The sequence below is a fragment of the Passer domesticus genome, chromosome 5 (assembly GCF_036417665.1).
Source record: "Passer domesticus isolate bPasDom1 chromosome 5, bPasDom1.hap1, whole genome shotgun sequence".
Lineage (NCBI taxonomy): Eukaryota > Metazoa > Chordata > Aves > Passeriformes > Passeridae > Passer > Passer domesticus.
Genome location: NC_087478.1, coordinates 8,438,618 through 8,454,655, shown reverse-complemented (window position 1 = coordinate 8,454,655; position 16,038 = coordinate 8,438,618). Strand labels below are relative to the sequence as shown.

General features: G+C 36.0%; 1 protein-coding gene across 8 annotated transcripts in view; it reads right to left on the bottom strand.

Annotated features, from left to right (window-relative positions):
* Positions 1 to 16,038, bottom strand: part of PCLO (piccolo presynaptic cytomatrix protein) — a 322,004-nt gene that overhangs the window by 47,804 nt on the left and 258,162 nt on the right. For 3 of the 8 annotated variants that reach the window (XM_064421865.1, XM_064421868.1, XM_064421867.1), the window contains 4 exons: positions 14,306 to 14,486; positions 12,908 to 13,102; positions 11,455 to 11,637; positions 239 to 380 (listed from right to left, as the gene is read on the bottom strand). In XM_064421865.1, the coding sequence (XP_064277935.1) occupies positions 239 to 380; positions 11,455 to 11,637; positions 12,908 to 13,102; positions 14,306 to 14,486 (701 nt within the window). The remainder of the gene's footprint in view (positions 1 to 238; positions 381 to 11,454; positions 11,638 to 12,907; positions 13,103 to 14,305; positions 14,487 to 16,038) is intronic. The other 5 variants (XM_064421870.1, XM_064421872.1, XM_064421871.1 and 2 more) reach the window with 3 other exon arrangements.

Here is a 16,038-nt window from a genome sequence, read left to right as displayed (position 1 = left end):
CAGCACATCTCCTACATGACAGGAAGAAATTCACAAAATTGAGGCAGAGGTTTGATTGGTTATTAACAATTTGATGCTCAACAAAGCAGAATAAAACTCTGGGGAATTCTCCCCTTTATCTGCTGTTCTACTGCACAACTCAAGCCTGCAGAGGAAACTACATAAGAAGAGGACTGGCACAGTGAAAGTGCTATAAATTGTGCATGGAGGATACAATATATGAACAGAAAAACCTTACATTCTTGGGATGGGAAAGAGATTATTCTCTCCTGTGGCACTGCTGCTGCCTTCGCTATCCATGCTGTATCCACTGCCAAAGCTACTGGCTGATGAGCCAGTGGAGACAGAACTTTCTGCAGGTCGGTGATTAGCAGACCTTGCTGTACAGGGCAGGAACATTTGGTTACCAAAAACTTGTAAGACATCAGTACCACTGACATTGAGAAAAAAATGTAATTTATCAAAATCACATGCTGCAAACACTTTCACTTCTATACTTTTACATTCAAATATTGCTTTATCATATTTTGCAGATGAAGTTTGTTTTCATAGAGAATAACGTGCTCTAAACCAAATAGTACACCACCATATTTTTTTCTCCAGTCATGTTAAGAGTTCAAATCAACAGCCTAAAGGAAAAAAGAAGACTGGGATAGGATGGTTAACTGCTTTTTTGATTAAGTGGCAGAAAACCAGTTACTCATCTGAAATATTTTACACAATAATCTTGTAAAAATGAAAGCCCCAGTGGGCCTTCCTCATATTCCTTATGAAACGTTCTTTGCATTAGGTGATTTTGAGGAGAGGCGTTTACAAAGATATGTAAGCACGCAGCCTATAGCCACAGAGAATATTCCCACCCCTCTTCAGACATAACACAGCTATGCATTATATTTCTCAACTGCTCCTACCCATCTGGAGCTCTCTTACTACATGCATAGAATTTTAATGAACATAATTTGATGGGAGATGCCTTAATCTAATTTAATACTATTTGGTGTTAGTATACCATATGTTAGTTTTACTTCAGATTGCTTTATTTTGTGTTTTGGACATTACTGCACTACATGAACAAATCATCCAGCATTTTGCATTTTGCAAGTTGAGAAATACAAAGGAAAAAGGACACAGTGACATTACACACAGTAATTAATACAGGAACAATAGAGTAGCTATTCTCATATTGAATAACACAATTGTCTGGGAATATTAATAGAGATTTGGGGATTTTTTTTTCTAAATGTCCTATATTACATCTGCTATTTTCGTGTTTCATCTATTTCAACCTACTGAGCATGTATACTGAAGATAGAAAATAATGCTTTGCAAAGTTATTTTTCTATGAAAACTTAATGAGGTTTTATGTTATTTTGCTGAACTGTGAATTTTCTATGTAAGTAGTTAAAAAATATTCTTTGAAAATAAATTAGACAAGTATCTAACTGGAATTTTAATAAGAGCCAGAGCCCCAACAGTGTCTTGCTTTAAACTGGTAATCAATATTTTTTATGTCTGACTAACTGAATAATATTTTTGGTGAGGTGAAGAACACTGCATGCTGCCTGATGTGGGACCAGGAAGCTCCTCAAACATATTGCAAAAACAGGTGAGTAATTTGAACTAGAAGCAATAAATGAAGCAATTCTCATATCATCGATCCTTGGGCAATCCCAAGGAATTGGATAAGGAATCTTTATTCTCCATGGTGATCCTTCACTGGTAAATCAAGTTGTAACATAACTTTTTAATCATTTCAACTCTTTTAATCTTCTTTGTTCCACTATTACTTACATCCAGAAATGGAGTCTGTCAGTCTACTTTTTTTTTCAGATAAAATTATTCTTTAGCTCTCTTCCATGACTATATACATCGATCATAGGCTGCCTTCTTAGATGTAAATACAAAGAAAAAAATTAAAATCATAGTGTTATTAGCCAATACTCTCAATATCTCACCTGGAAGAAAGGCACACATGTTTTTTCCAGAGAGACAGCCAGCTGGGGTGGCTGCGTGCAGTGGTTGCTCTATCACTTTCAGCTGGTGGTGCTGTGAGTGAATTCCTAAGCCTGTCACCACATGTCAGCAAAATGCAGCTGAGAAATGCTGGGCAAAAGTGACATTTCAGAGATGAGAGGCCAAACTCTCTGTTATAACATATTATTGCCAGTTGCCCTGTATTTAACAGCCTGAATTGTGGCTCTCTCATGCCTGTCCCAAACGGATTCATTACCTCAGTTCTCATTGTGTTTGCATGACCTGTATGTCTCTCAGTGTTTTCTGTTTGGAATTCTGAGGGTTCCTTTAGGTCAGGTTGTTTTGTTGGCTTTTTTTTTTTTTTTTTTTTTTTTTTTTTTTTTTTTTTTTTTTGTGCTATGGCATGACAAATGCCTCACAGGTGAGTACAAATGGGGGACAAACACATCTGCAAAGCCCATGGGAACCAAAACAATATTGTTCCAGCACAGAATCTTCAGTTCTTCCCTTAGGCATGAATTTATTTAGTGTAGCATATATCTCCACCATAACATATGTGGCCAGAAAGGATCTTTCATATCTAGGATTTTTTCTTTCTACTGACTTTGCTGTAAAAACTAGTGTCTGAAGTAATTTCTTATATCTTTACTGGTGGATTTCTAAAACCAGTAAGAACCTAGAATTCTGTTCAATCCAGAAAAGCTTTAATCAAGCATTTAAAATGGGTTAGAAGTTTTGCTTCATCTATTTATAATCAACGCATAGCTTTGAAACAGCTGTATCCTGATTACACATTCAGTATGCTGTATTTTTAGTTTTTCTACTGTTTTTACCAATTCACATAATTTTCCATATCGATGTTTTTTTTCCCATAAGATCACTTCACTTAGTGAATGGTTATAATGGATCCAAGTTTAGATTCATTACTGGATTTTAAAAATTCTAAAGTTTTATGTTATACTCTTTTTTTTCCCCCTGTCTGCTCTATGAAAGTAATGAATCATGGTGTCAGTTTCTGACAAGAAATGAAATCCACAAATAGATTTACAGCTGGTTTTGTGACATATTCAGAATCTGGATACAGAGATCATCTCATAACTTGTGAGACACCCACATTTTCTACATGTCGGGATTTTTACAGATACATCTAGACCTCTGAGTTTCTCCAGTTATATACAAAACTTTGGAGTTCCGATGATGTGGCAATGCTTCCTGCCATGCAATATTTTCCCTAAGAGTTAGTATAACCATGGTTATTTTTCTACTCTATGTGGAAAGATAGAACAAGTTCTATGCTCTTATATTCAAAAAAGCTAGTCTGCACACTCATTTGCAGTATTGCCCTTTCTCTTTGAATACATGCAAATATTGTCTTAGAAACTTTAGCAAGAAAGTCAGATTTCACTGTGTTGCTCCTCTATTCTTATCAGTCTATGTAAGCTCTGTGAAATCCTGAAAATGTCAGAACAATTTCCACCTTGCTTGGTCAATTTGGTTCATATCCACATAAAGGATAGGCAACTATTGCATTATACTTAGTTTTAATTTTACTTTTAATTATGGTATTAAGGCAGGTTGATTCTGAGTTACAGAGCTTCTTCTTACATCTGCGTATGCTAGAAAATTCTTTAGTCCACAGATTTTGACAGCAAAGTTCTGGCAGGAAGTGCTTTGGTCTGTAGCATTTGAACAGTTTCATGTGGATTCACTTGGGTCCAAAGATTAGATATTGTCATCTGGTATCACACAGGTGCCTGAAGCTACAATGCGCAGTCTTGCTTTACAGAAATCCACAATGTTTGTCTGAATAGGAACGCAGGTGAAGGCACTTTTCATTTTTCATCATTTGAATATTAAGTACCCAGAGTGTGGAAGAGCTAGGTTTCATTGCTTCCTTGCCCTTTGCTTTTGCATATTATTCTCTGGCTCTTAAGCGATGCCCCCCAAACAACCCCAATCCCAACAAACCCAATAAGAAACTTTTAGAAACTCTTAGCTTGAAAAACTTTTAAAGTACTTGTCAAAGGCAAACTCTTGCTGCCAATTACATATTATTCTTAAAGCCTTACACTCTTCAGGCCTCAGCAGATGAAAGAGACAAAACTTCACAGAAGGTCATTACACACCTTCATTTGGCCTCTCTCTGGGATAAGAGGTATCCCTTCAACCCCTCCAGCCCCATTTCTATAAACTCTTTACACAGTTTATCAGGTGCTTGGCACTTTCTAAGGACTGCAATATCATTATATCCGGGCTGCCCAGCCATTTAACTATGAAGAATAGAAATATGAAATGAAGGTTTAAAACACTAATTTGGGCTGTTTTCTCTGAAATGGGCACAGATTTTCCTATTATAAAAGCTATTGTTGTGGTTTGATTTAATTTTCATCTGTTAATCCTATTTTAGCTGGTAGTTCCCTTGATGAGATGAAATGTTCTCTACTTGGAATGGGGGTTAATGGGTACATATGTCACATTTAGTAGTTTGAAATGTGGTGTTAGTGCTGCCTCTGAGTGATTCTGTTAAACTGCCTGTTTTACAGGCTCTGGCATGAGCAAAATTTCAGGTCAATCATTCCAGTGAATAATATACAAATGAGGTGGAAAAGTTCTCAACTGCTTACAGTAATTATTTCAGGGTCCAAGAAAGTGGATGATAATTTTATACCTGGTGTAGGACCAGGATTTCCCAAAAAACAATTATATTTGTTAGGTAGATACCTTTTGTACTCTGCATGGTTTACAGGAAGAAAAAAAATAATTCAGCAGTATGACGTTTGGACATGACTAATTCAACCCTTATGCCTTTTTGGAAAAGAATTGCTGATTCAATCAAATGGAGGTTAGCACTGGGCCCACCTTTCAGCTCTATCTTTTTATTTCTACTTTTAAAAATCACTATTAGCATGGCAAAAATATGTATTTGCTTATGCTTTGGCTGATGGACCCAGTTAGAAAAAAGACCTTTAGAATCAAGAAAAATGTGTAAGCCATGCCTTAGTATGAAGAAAATATAGTATTAAAATTAATAAGAGGAAAGCTTGGAAGGCATATGATTTCACTTAATCTTTCAGAAAATATCTTTTTCAGCAGACAACAGAGAAGATGCTTTGTTAAAACTTAATATAGGGAAGATAGATCATTCACACAAGACCTATAAACAGGTGCTACTCAATCAGCAGGAAAATGAAAACAATCCAGGACTCTCAGCCACTCCAGCCATTCTTCTACAGTGAATGGATGTTTTTTTAAGACTTAAATTTTAAAAAGTTGACTTTACAGTTCTGTGGTTCATATGGAGGAAAGAACAGACTCAACCAGCACTTTCTCCAGGTGAATAAACTGTGCATGTTCTCCTTTTTCAGTTTCTGTCTAGAAATAGAAATACCATGTCAAAACACATGAGAAACTACAGGTCTGTTTGTGAACCAAACAGAAGAAGGGAAAAACACCTTCAAGTATGGATTCAGGATTAAGTTTCCACAACTGGTCTCTAATTACTTGAAAAACATTGTTCTTTTAACTGTCCATCTTCTGAGAAACTCTGGGTGACAAAAAAGGCTGAAAGCATCCCACTGACTCTTCTCAAAAAGATGCAAGCCCCTATCTGCTGTGTGTAATTTTCTGATGACCAACAGACTGGTCATCTCACACAGTGTCTTTTGGCACAAGCTTGGCTGCACTTCACTCTCAATAGCCTTGTGTTTCAAGTGCTCCAACCTCAAAGTGCCCCAGATGCCAGTTTTCCTTGTTTTATGAAGTGTTTGCTATCATTAAAAGCAAGAGCTGCTCCAGCTTGCTTGGTTAGGGTAAAATTGTTGTTGGAACTGCTTGTTGCATCTTTGTGAACTGGCAACAGATTGGGGATACATAAACAACTGGCTATCAAGCATCTACCTCAAGTCAGGCAAGATAGTTTATTTTCCTAATGCTCCCTCATACTGCACAGGAGATTAAGCCATGGTCTCACCCATCTCAGCCACAGCTGTATATTAGACATGGATTTGACCTCATACTGAGCAGGGATACTTTGTGAAATTTCAAGACAACCCTTTGCAGAGAAATTTATCATTTGAGATGATTAGCAGAAAAACAACACACTTCTTAAACTGTACTGAAGTAATTTCTTGACCCAGGAAAGCAATTTGGATGAAATAACTTTCCATGCACTCTGTAGGGTTAGTCTACCCTACAGAATGTTGAAAAAATACTTTTGAAATAAGAGTTATCAAATGAAGAAGCTGAGCAATTCTCTGAAATTACATGTCAGTTTAAAATGGTAGAAGAGCAAATAGTAGGAATAACCAAAGCAAAATGGGCCAGCTATTAGATTGGAACAAGGTTGCAAAGACACTCTCTGCTGTCTGCAGAGTGGGGACAAACTGTTCTTGCTCTGATAATGATTCTTGGAAATGGGTTATTTGGAGCAATATGATGGCCCATTTAACTTGGAAATTAAGAAACTAGTGACATGAGTCACTAAAACAGCTTTGGGCTATAAATTATTTAAGTGTGAAGGAAATATCCTAAAATAATGTAGGAAATTAAAACATGACATTGCCTATTAAATGTGTGAAAATGGATACAGACCAAAAGGGGTTCTAAATTAGCAGGTATTTGAAACCACAATCATATCCAATTCAGAAGATTTATGTAACCTAGGAATCAATTTTCTTTCATTCCATTGCTGCAAAAGTCAGCAAATAGAACTTAATAATAAGGAAAATGCATATACATTTTAATTTCTTGCAGCTAAGTGACTAGAAATTACACCGTGCTGGCATAGACTTGTATCATGGATTGCACAGTGATGTCAACGTCTGAATGCATGCATCACATCACATGTAGCTTTAACCTATTATGTTGACACTCAAGTGAATTTGTGTCAAAGTTGTTGGTTGAAGACAGTTATAAGCAGGCGTGCTAGCTTTTGAACGAAAATGTTTTAAACTGTCATTCTTTGAGATGTTTAAATTGGTAGACTTAGTTGGGTGCCGTTCTGAAAACGCTGATGAGGAGTTTTGAAACTGGAGGTATTCTAGCTAACAGTATCAGCTCTGAGAATAGATCTCCCCCAACCAGTAAAATCACTTGACATCCAACTCTTTGGAAAAGCTGTTGTGTCATGATGGAAAATGCATAATGTAAAAGATGAAATATTCTCTATGAAATGCTGTGGGGGCTCCATTTTCTCCCCTCCTCCTCACCCCAACCTCCCCCACCCCGCCATTTTCAGTGACAAAAAATATAGTACCAGGTACATGTGTCAGAGGATGTTTTAAAGAAATATGACTTTAAGTTGGTAGATGTTTGATCTTGAAAAAATCTTTCCATTATTGAAAATTAGACAGAAAGTTCTGTAGAATTATAATGTTGGTTTTACTTTAAATTAACAGGGATGTTTGGATCTTTAACTGAAATGCATGACAATTTCTCTAGATCCTTAACATTTGCTAACTAGTTCAGGTGAGGAGTATAGCAGTGTTTTTATTGTGGCAGGCTGCTTCTTTGTTTGGTTGGGTTAATGTGAGCCAAATAGAAGAGGAGTTGCCTATGGCATCCATCAACAAAAGACATACTAGCAATAGCATATTGACTTGTAGCTTCTTTTTCATGAGTGTCTGTTTGAAAGAATAAAAAATAAAATAGGGCTACAATGATGTTGAGACTTAAATTCACTTACTGAGCTATTTACTATTTAAATATTAATTTATTGTTCTTCAAAGATGCTAGGAAGGTTAAAAATAAATTTCTAGAAATTCTCTTATTTGGTCATAAAATAATGGGGCTTTGTTCATCCTTGGATATTCTAATATAATAAAGGAACTGACTTTTCATTGTACAGTCATTGTCCATTAGTGGAAAAGCTGGCATCTTTTTCTCTGCAAAGAAGGACAGGCCAACCAAGTTTCTACTATGATGAGACAGAGGTAGTGCACCTTTCTGCTTAACACTAATGCTGAAGTTTTTTTCTGTTCCTTGTCTTTCTTATTCACTTTATTGAAAGGTATTAAACCTAAAACATGTTATTCATTCCTTTAAATCTATAAGCCACGTTTGAAAATACTTTTTTTTTTGTATAAAATCAGTAAAAATTCTATTCCAAATACACCTACTCTTTCATATGCATGTATACAGAGAACTGGTGGTGTTCTGAATAATCAGAACATCTCCAACTTTTCAAGTATCTGAAGAACTCTAAAAATAATTTATTTAAAATATAACTGACTTACAAAGAAAATTCCATATAATGAGAAGATCCTTCAGTGGGATAGATTACTGACTGAAAAGGTGGTGGACTGATTCACACTGTGTCTAAAACTGACTCATCTGGTGGATAAACTCTTAATACACAAATTTATGATGAAGGGAATGTGCTTAATTTTAAGTGAATGTGTAATTGGAAATTATTCATATATTGAACAAAACCTAAATCAAATTAATTAAAGCCATCCTCTGACTTGGATCCCTTGCAATTTCTGGCTTCAAAGAGTTGGCTCTGAAATGTTATTGTTCCTCTCTGAGGGATGTGATTGGAAAGTGTAACATGCTGTTGATTTCTTTGTAGATCACACCCTTATCTCTCATGGGCAACAACAAAATTATATTTCAGGGTTTATTTTTAATTAACTGCTATAACTGACTGTTGGATACTACAAAGTTTCTGAGCAAAAACCAATGTTTTTTGTTGCATCTTCACCTTAATCTTAAAGCAGATTGATTTAAATATATTTTTTATTCTTTAAAAAGAATACTGAAGAAATTCAGTTCAATGAAAAACTGATAAAAGACCTTTGCATTCACAAAATATGACATTTATGCTATAGGTGCTGATCTTGTTTATAATTTCCTTGTTATTTCTCAACAGACACACAACTAATAACTTACAAAACAGACCCCATAGAAAGGGTTCTAGGAATCAGAAGTATAGAAGGATTTCTCTGAGACATTGTCAGAATGACTGAGGATTCTTGCCTTGTTAGGTTTGTTGTTTTTCTAAAGCAAGGTCAATTCAAGAGAAAAAATGGTGCTATTGAGAGACAGGATCAAAGGAGGACACTCTTTCTGAGGGTTAGCTCAAGCATAGAAGGACTTCACAGCATAGAATCGTTTCCATCACTGTTGTGTACTTAGGCTGAAAAAAATCCAAACAATTCTTCTAAAAGATTCTATTGTTTAATAAATGCACAGAGAAATAGCTGTGGTAAAACATAATAGTAATGTTGTATATTATCTGTAATAGATTCCTTAATAAAGGGCTTTGAGACATAGTAACAAAAACTACTAACTTGAGAAGATGACTGTTCAGTCATTAAAACCAGCGTCTAATGTGTCCTTTTCCAGTTTCCAGTAAAGTAGAGTATAATGGAGGTGAGTACCACAAACATGCATCATCGCTTTAGGAATGGACTGGGAAACTGACGATGCCCTAATATTCATAGTTCATAACGAAGGGTAAATCTCTCCTTTCTTTATCATCTCTTTGTCCCACAAAGCCCATACGTTGGAAGCTGTTTTGAGTGTCTTTGGTGCTTTTTCCATTACAGCTTATAGACCCATCTCATTTTACTTTCATGCTCCACAAAACTGCAGAGAAATCATCTTGCTTTTCATTCCTGCTAAAAGCCATGAGAGTCGTCAACCTTAAAATGGTAACTACTGGCCCACCTCATATGAATAAATTTGGACAAACTATCTTTGAAACAATAAAGAAAAGCCAAAATATCTCACAGGTCTGAAACCAGAATTTTAAGCATTGTGTAGCTGACCATGTATTGTGTTTACTTGTCAGAAGTAAAGAGACAAAAGTACTACATATCTTCATAACAATTTTAACCTTTTAAATATATTATATATAAAATATATATAATAAAAATAAATAAATATAATATATTATATATTATATAATATATATTATATATTTTATATATTATACATTTTATATATTATTGCGGACGCTTATTATTATAATGTGGACTCATTATTTATAATGGGGACTCCTATTCTTTTAACTCTCTATGATGCTTCCAAATTGTACTTGCTGAGCCAAGTACATATCAGTATATATTCTTTCTGCAATTTTAAAAGTGAAGAAGATAGAATAACAGTGTGTTGGCACAGGTATTTGAAGCCAAGAGACTCACTATTTCTTTACTATAAAAGTGTATCTGAACCTTATATATTCAACCTTACATCACAACCAAAATATTTTGCATTACCTGTCTACGTGAAAAGGCATCACCACAGGGCTACGAGCCTTTGCAATAAAACTCAACGGACACAACATCTCAAAAGATCACGAGTCATTTAGATTTGAATGGTCTACCCCCCAGGAGTGGTATGCAGCTTTCAGACATGATGCCTGAGCTTGTACCATGACATTCCCTGGTTCTGCCTGAGCTGAGTGTCTAGATTTGAGCTGTGGAGTAATAAAATGTGTGTGTGTGTGTGTTTGTGTAAATACCTAGATTTATGGAAGAATTCTAAAGACTCTCCTAAGAAAAAAACTTGTCATTTCTAAATATGTTTAAAAAGACCTGTTACTTTTGCCTTGTTAATTAGTTGTTTTAATATCACACTAGTTGTCTGACTGACTTGTTGCTTTTAGAATATATTGTCTAAAGTACCATTTTCCTCTTTCTCTCCTGCACCCCTTTCAGCCAGCTTATATTGTCCAATGCGTGCAGCGGTGTTTACAGAAAAACCTTCAATGCATCGTGAGAGTTTAGGAAGGGATTACAGCACAAAAGAACATCTGGGAGTTCAGTCAGTACATTTATTTGGATTATCCCTCAGATTCCATGGAAATAAAGAAGATGCTCCAGAAGTCAAAAGAACAGTGGCAATTTGAACTGATTGAGATTCTGGCTCTTTATTTGTGATGAGGGAATAAATTGATGATATGTAGTATTACAGGTGCCTACAAGTAGAAAATCATTTTTAAAGATGCTGATAGGAAAATTAACAAGAGATTGAGCTATACATGGATCAAAACTCCTTTCCTTTCCACTGGTGGTTTGAAAAATTATCTAAACTAATGACTGTTGACATGATAATTGTGTTGGAAGAGGAAGCAGGAATTGTTATTGTCCCAATTACATTTTTAGAAACAAAAATGTGCAGTTAGGTTTTTGTCACAGTACAAGAAATGTCGAATCATGCTTAAGCAGACCAGCTTGGATGCATGCTTTTTATTAGGCAACAACATGAGCAAAGCTATACTACTTTTTAACAGAATTCCAAGTACTCCAGTGGAATGGAAGTGCACACATTTGTTGCTTCATAATACTTAGCACAGTTTTTCATTATGGATTTATGCGCTGATAGGTGGAAAAATCAAGCAGAGTTCTTGATTCATGTTAACATTTACAGCACTTAATGGAGGGGTAAAATAAATAATTAAATATCACAATGAATTAGTTGACATGGCAAGAAGTATTTGGGATGTAGTTGGTTTCTTAACCATGTCTTTCTGCTCACCTCCTTCAGGCTTGACTGGTCCATCAGACATCACTTTCCTGAGGGCTAGTTGGCTTTGGTCTTTGTTGTCATTGGCTGGTGGAGGCAGATTGTCAGACTGAGTTCTTTGAATAGGGAGGACTCCTGCTATGCTGTGTCTGTGCTGCTTCCTGGCATGATTAGACTGACCGCTTTTATGTGCTGCTGTGGCAGTGTGGGTGAAATGGAAACCCAGAGTATGTATCCTCAGATGGAACCAGCTTAAATGTTATTCATGCAAACAGAAGTGTTTTTTTTCTGTATTTAAGTAAGTAGTGTTTTCAAACACCAAAGAGACACCACATGCACAGCATTAAAGAGTATCAAAACTGGCTGTTTCTGCAGTAATGACAGTGAAGACAAGGGAAATAATTTCCCCCCAGTTTTGCATTATACCATGGTGAGTTTATGGCATATCAACAAATCCTAAAGACAAACACAATGACCTCACAGTCGGAGAGATTTAATTTGCCATCAACTGAACCCTCAGCTAGCAATCAGATGATACTGGTCTGAAGTACCCTCTGGAGAGTAATCCTTTGGAATTGAATAGTTTTAATTTATTTTAACCTATTTGAAATTGTCAGATGAAATCTACCTTGACCCTTAATCAAACCATGGTAAAAATTTACTCAAAAATTTGAACTCTGACACCTGACTTAGCTCTCAGCTGCCTTTGAGTTTGCTAACTTGACAACAATGTTCAAAAATTGAACATTGTTCAATCTGATGTTGTTACTGGCTCTGTGTGTTTAATGGTTTTGCACTTATTGTGTTTAATGTTTTTATTGTATTTCTGTTCTGCTCATCACTATCACAATCTTATCTAAGATATAAAGAAGGTTGCCTTATATTTCCTTTCAAAAAAAAAAAAAAAATAGATATTTACAGTCGTGTTTCAAAAATAGAAATCTCAGCCATGTAGTTAAAAAAAAGTTTCTTTAACTTCAAATCTTCTTTTGTGTGTATAGTACTGTCCTTCATGATTACCACTTATAGATACATCCTGTTATTAATGTGGTCTCAGTCTTGTACGCAATTTGAAGAGCTGGCAGTTGCATCTCTGCAGGTTTTGATTATTTAATTGGTAGGTATTTAGTGACATCAAAACACAATGGACTTCTCTGTGAGTCATGCACAACCATGGAACATCATGGACTGTGAGTGAAGGGACTGATGGAGAAACAGCCAGTTTCACTGCAGTCTTCATAAAATAAATAAATAAATAACTAAATAAATAAAAGACTTCTAAATACAAGAGTATATTGTAATTATATGTATTCACACACAGGCACACAAAGAAAGACATTGAACAAAGTGAGCACAGTGTGCCAAGAACAGAAAAAAAAATAGCCGAAAAGGGAAGGACAGCAGGGAAAAAGGCAACAGATGAACATTAAGCTGCCATGCTGAGGAATTTATTTGCGTCTTTTACTTGGTTGAAGGCGAAGCTGCTGCACAGCTGCTTCAGCAGCGGCGATGGCTGCCCCAGCGTCTTCAAGGTGAGTTTGAGTGACGCTGGTTTTGCTTTGGCTGCGAGATGGACCGTGAGAGCGGAGATGTCCTTCCGAAGAAGATTTGGAGCTCCCTGGGCTGCTGTGGGATTTCTCAATGGTGGGCACCTGCATGTCTACCAGGAAAATGAAGAAGTACAACTCTTGCATTTATTAAAAACAAACCATTTCATTCTCTTTGTCATGACTGGTCTTTCTAAATTCTTCAAATTCCAGAACAAGGAATAAAGATTAAGCTGTGCCTTTCCATTTAAAGCATCAGGATATATCATGATTAAGAAACTCTTATAAAGCATTGTCTTCTATTTCCCCACTGTTACTTAGCCCAGGGAATAATTTATTTAGTATTGTTTTACAACACCTGTGAATTAGACCTCCTGTGCTGGTTCAAACTGTTTGAATGATGGCGTGGTGTTTTCCACTTTGTATTCTCTAGTATGTCAAGGCTAAGCAGCATCCTTACACCAGTACCAAACACTTAGCAAATGCAAGTAATTTTATTCTGAATAGTGATATCAGGAAAATCGCAGCCTAACTTACAATATCTTTTATACTTACCTCTAATTCAGAATGACATCTTATATAGACACCAGTCCCTGGCAAAATGTTAAACAGAGAAATAGAGAGGAGATGGAGCAGAGTCTTGTCCCTCTGGGGCTCTCATCTGGATTGTAGATGGAATGTTTTTTGCTTTGATAGGACACATAATGAGTTTTAAGAGAGCACCTGTCCACTGACTACTTAGTATAAAAAAAAGGATTAGAGATAAATTTCTTGAACCAGGAGACACTGAGATCAATTCTGCTTTTGTAAACATTAGTATATTTCTACTGTATCAGCTCCACTGATTTCCAATACAACTGAGATGTGCTACAATCCATTATCATTGACTGGAAATGCATATGCATCATTGCAGCATAATTGTTGTTCTATAAAATATTAACATGGCATTTTCAGAAGAAAAAAATCCATAGCATATTTAAGGAACAGGAAAAATAGAAAGCTAAATATGTATTGAATTTGCCTACAGCTATCAAGAAAATGAAAAGGGCATAGAGTCTATAACAGATGTGCAAAGCACGTAAAGTCTGTATGCTGCTGTTTTAATTACAAAATTGCTCAGTAAACTGGCTGGCACGATTGATACAACTTAAACCTTGTCTCCAACTAATTAATCACAGAGATAAATGAATTTTTAATAAAAATTTATACAAACTTCATACCAGTATCTTTATTTTTCTATTAGAACTTACACATAGCAAAGGTTTACACATCATCTGGGAAAATATTTCATATCAGGTGCACCAAGTCATTCCTACCCTTGGAGGGGTCCGGGAATATTCCATGACTTCTGCTCTTGATGACAGATGGTTTGGGAGACTGCTGACTACTCTTTTCAGAATGAGATTTCCCATGATCTATGTTTTCACTCTGTTCTTTAAGAGGATACCACCGAGGAGTGTTGTCAAGCTGAGAGATGCTGGATAACTCAATCAATACCTACAAATAAATCAAAATATAATATATGGACTATATCTGACCTATTTATGATTGCATACAGCAGAAGATACTAGAGCTGTGTTGTCAGAAGCTGCATTCAAGTGTAAGAGTGAAGGCTATAAGGCTGTGTGGTGACAGATTCAGGACTCTCTGGGCATGCTGTGACCCCAAACCCAGATTCAGTAGCATATTTATGTGTCTGAACCAATATGTCTTCTCACCAGGACCTCAGTAAGGACTGTGAGCTGAGTCCTTTGGCTGTGGCATAGCTCCAGACAAAGACAATTGGGCAGTTTACAGGGCAGCTTGTGAGCACTAGCTTGACAGCTACAATAAAAAGACATTAAAAAGACAGCCAGCCATTCTGTCTCTGTACAGATATTTCCTAATAGGAGAAACAAGCAGTATAATTTCCTCCATTTTATCAGTTTTTTTAAGGCAGGAAAAAGTTGCATATTTGCTTTTATTAAGGTCTTCAATAATATGAGGCTCATGCTTCTTGAATCTTTAAAAAATCCACATATGCAGAAGTAGCAACAAAAAGAAAAAAACAGGGTTACTCTTACACTTCACTAAAGTAATAGAATTCAACTGACTATTTATGCATCTAAACATTACTGAGAAAAAAAACAGGAGGTGCAATGGTAATATGGGAATGAAACAAATAAACTGGCTAAAAAACCTGCAAATATTGTAGATGAAATCTGCTCTAAGCCACCTTCATTGTTAGCAGGACTTTGGTGAAATTTCTTAAAAAAAATAGAAGTAAAAAAAAGAAGAGCATTGGCACCAAAGACTACTGAAATTCATCACAGAATCATGAAGGAAGGAAGGTCAAAAATAGATTTGCAACTGGCTCTAAAGTGAGAGGGTTAAAACTAATGTCAGTTAGGGAAGTTTTAAAACTGCTAGACAAATAAAATGTGTAATTCCCTCGGGAACCTTATTACAAGACCCTGAATTAAAGAAAGCCTCTTCAAGTACAGGGATGGGGAACTCTCTTAAAAACTGATGGTTTCTCGGTTAAAAGCCTTTTCCATTCCTTTTTTTCCTTTTAGTTTTATAGGTTGTCTATGATCTGTCTTGGTCTTTCTGGTTAGACCTACAATTAATCGTAACAGATGAATAAATTCATTTTAACAGATGAATATTTAGCATGCTCCCTGTTGTGGTTTTTAGTCAAGCTTTGAAAATGACTTGGAAGAGAGCATGGCTGAGGATTTCTGCCAATGGCAGCGTAGGCTAGGGCCTCTGCTTTGTAGGAGGAGAGGTTTCACTTTCCATGAATATTGACCCTGATGTGCCACTTTTCCTCTGGGGCACACAAGTGCTGCTGGCTCGATTCAAACAAATCTTTGAGGCACAGTTTGGATATCCCACAACTGATGTTATGGTCCAGGATTCCTCTGGACATCCTGATGCTCAGATACACTGGATAGTCTTTTCTGTTACTTTTTTCCCTAAATAACTGCTTTCACAATTAAAAAAAAATTAGAAAATTTTAAAAATGTAGTTCTAGAGGTTGAAGAAGATCTGAATGGGAAAGGTTTAA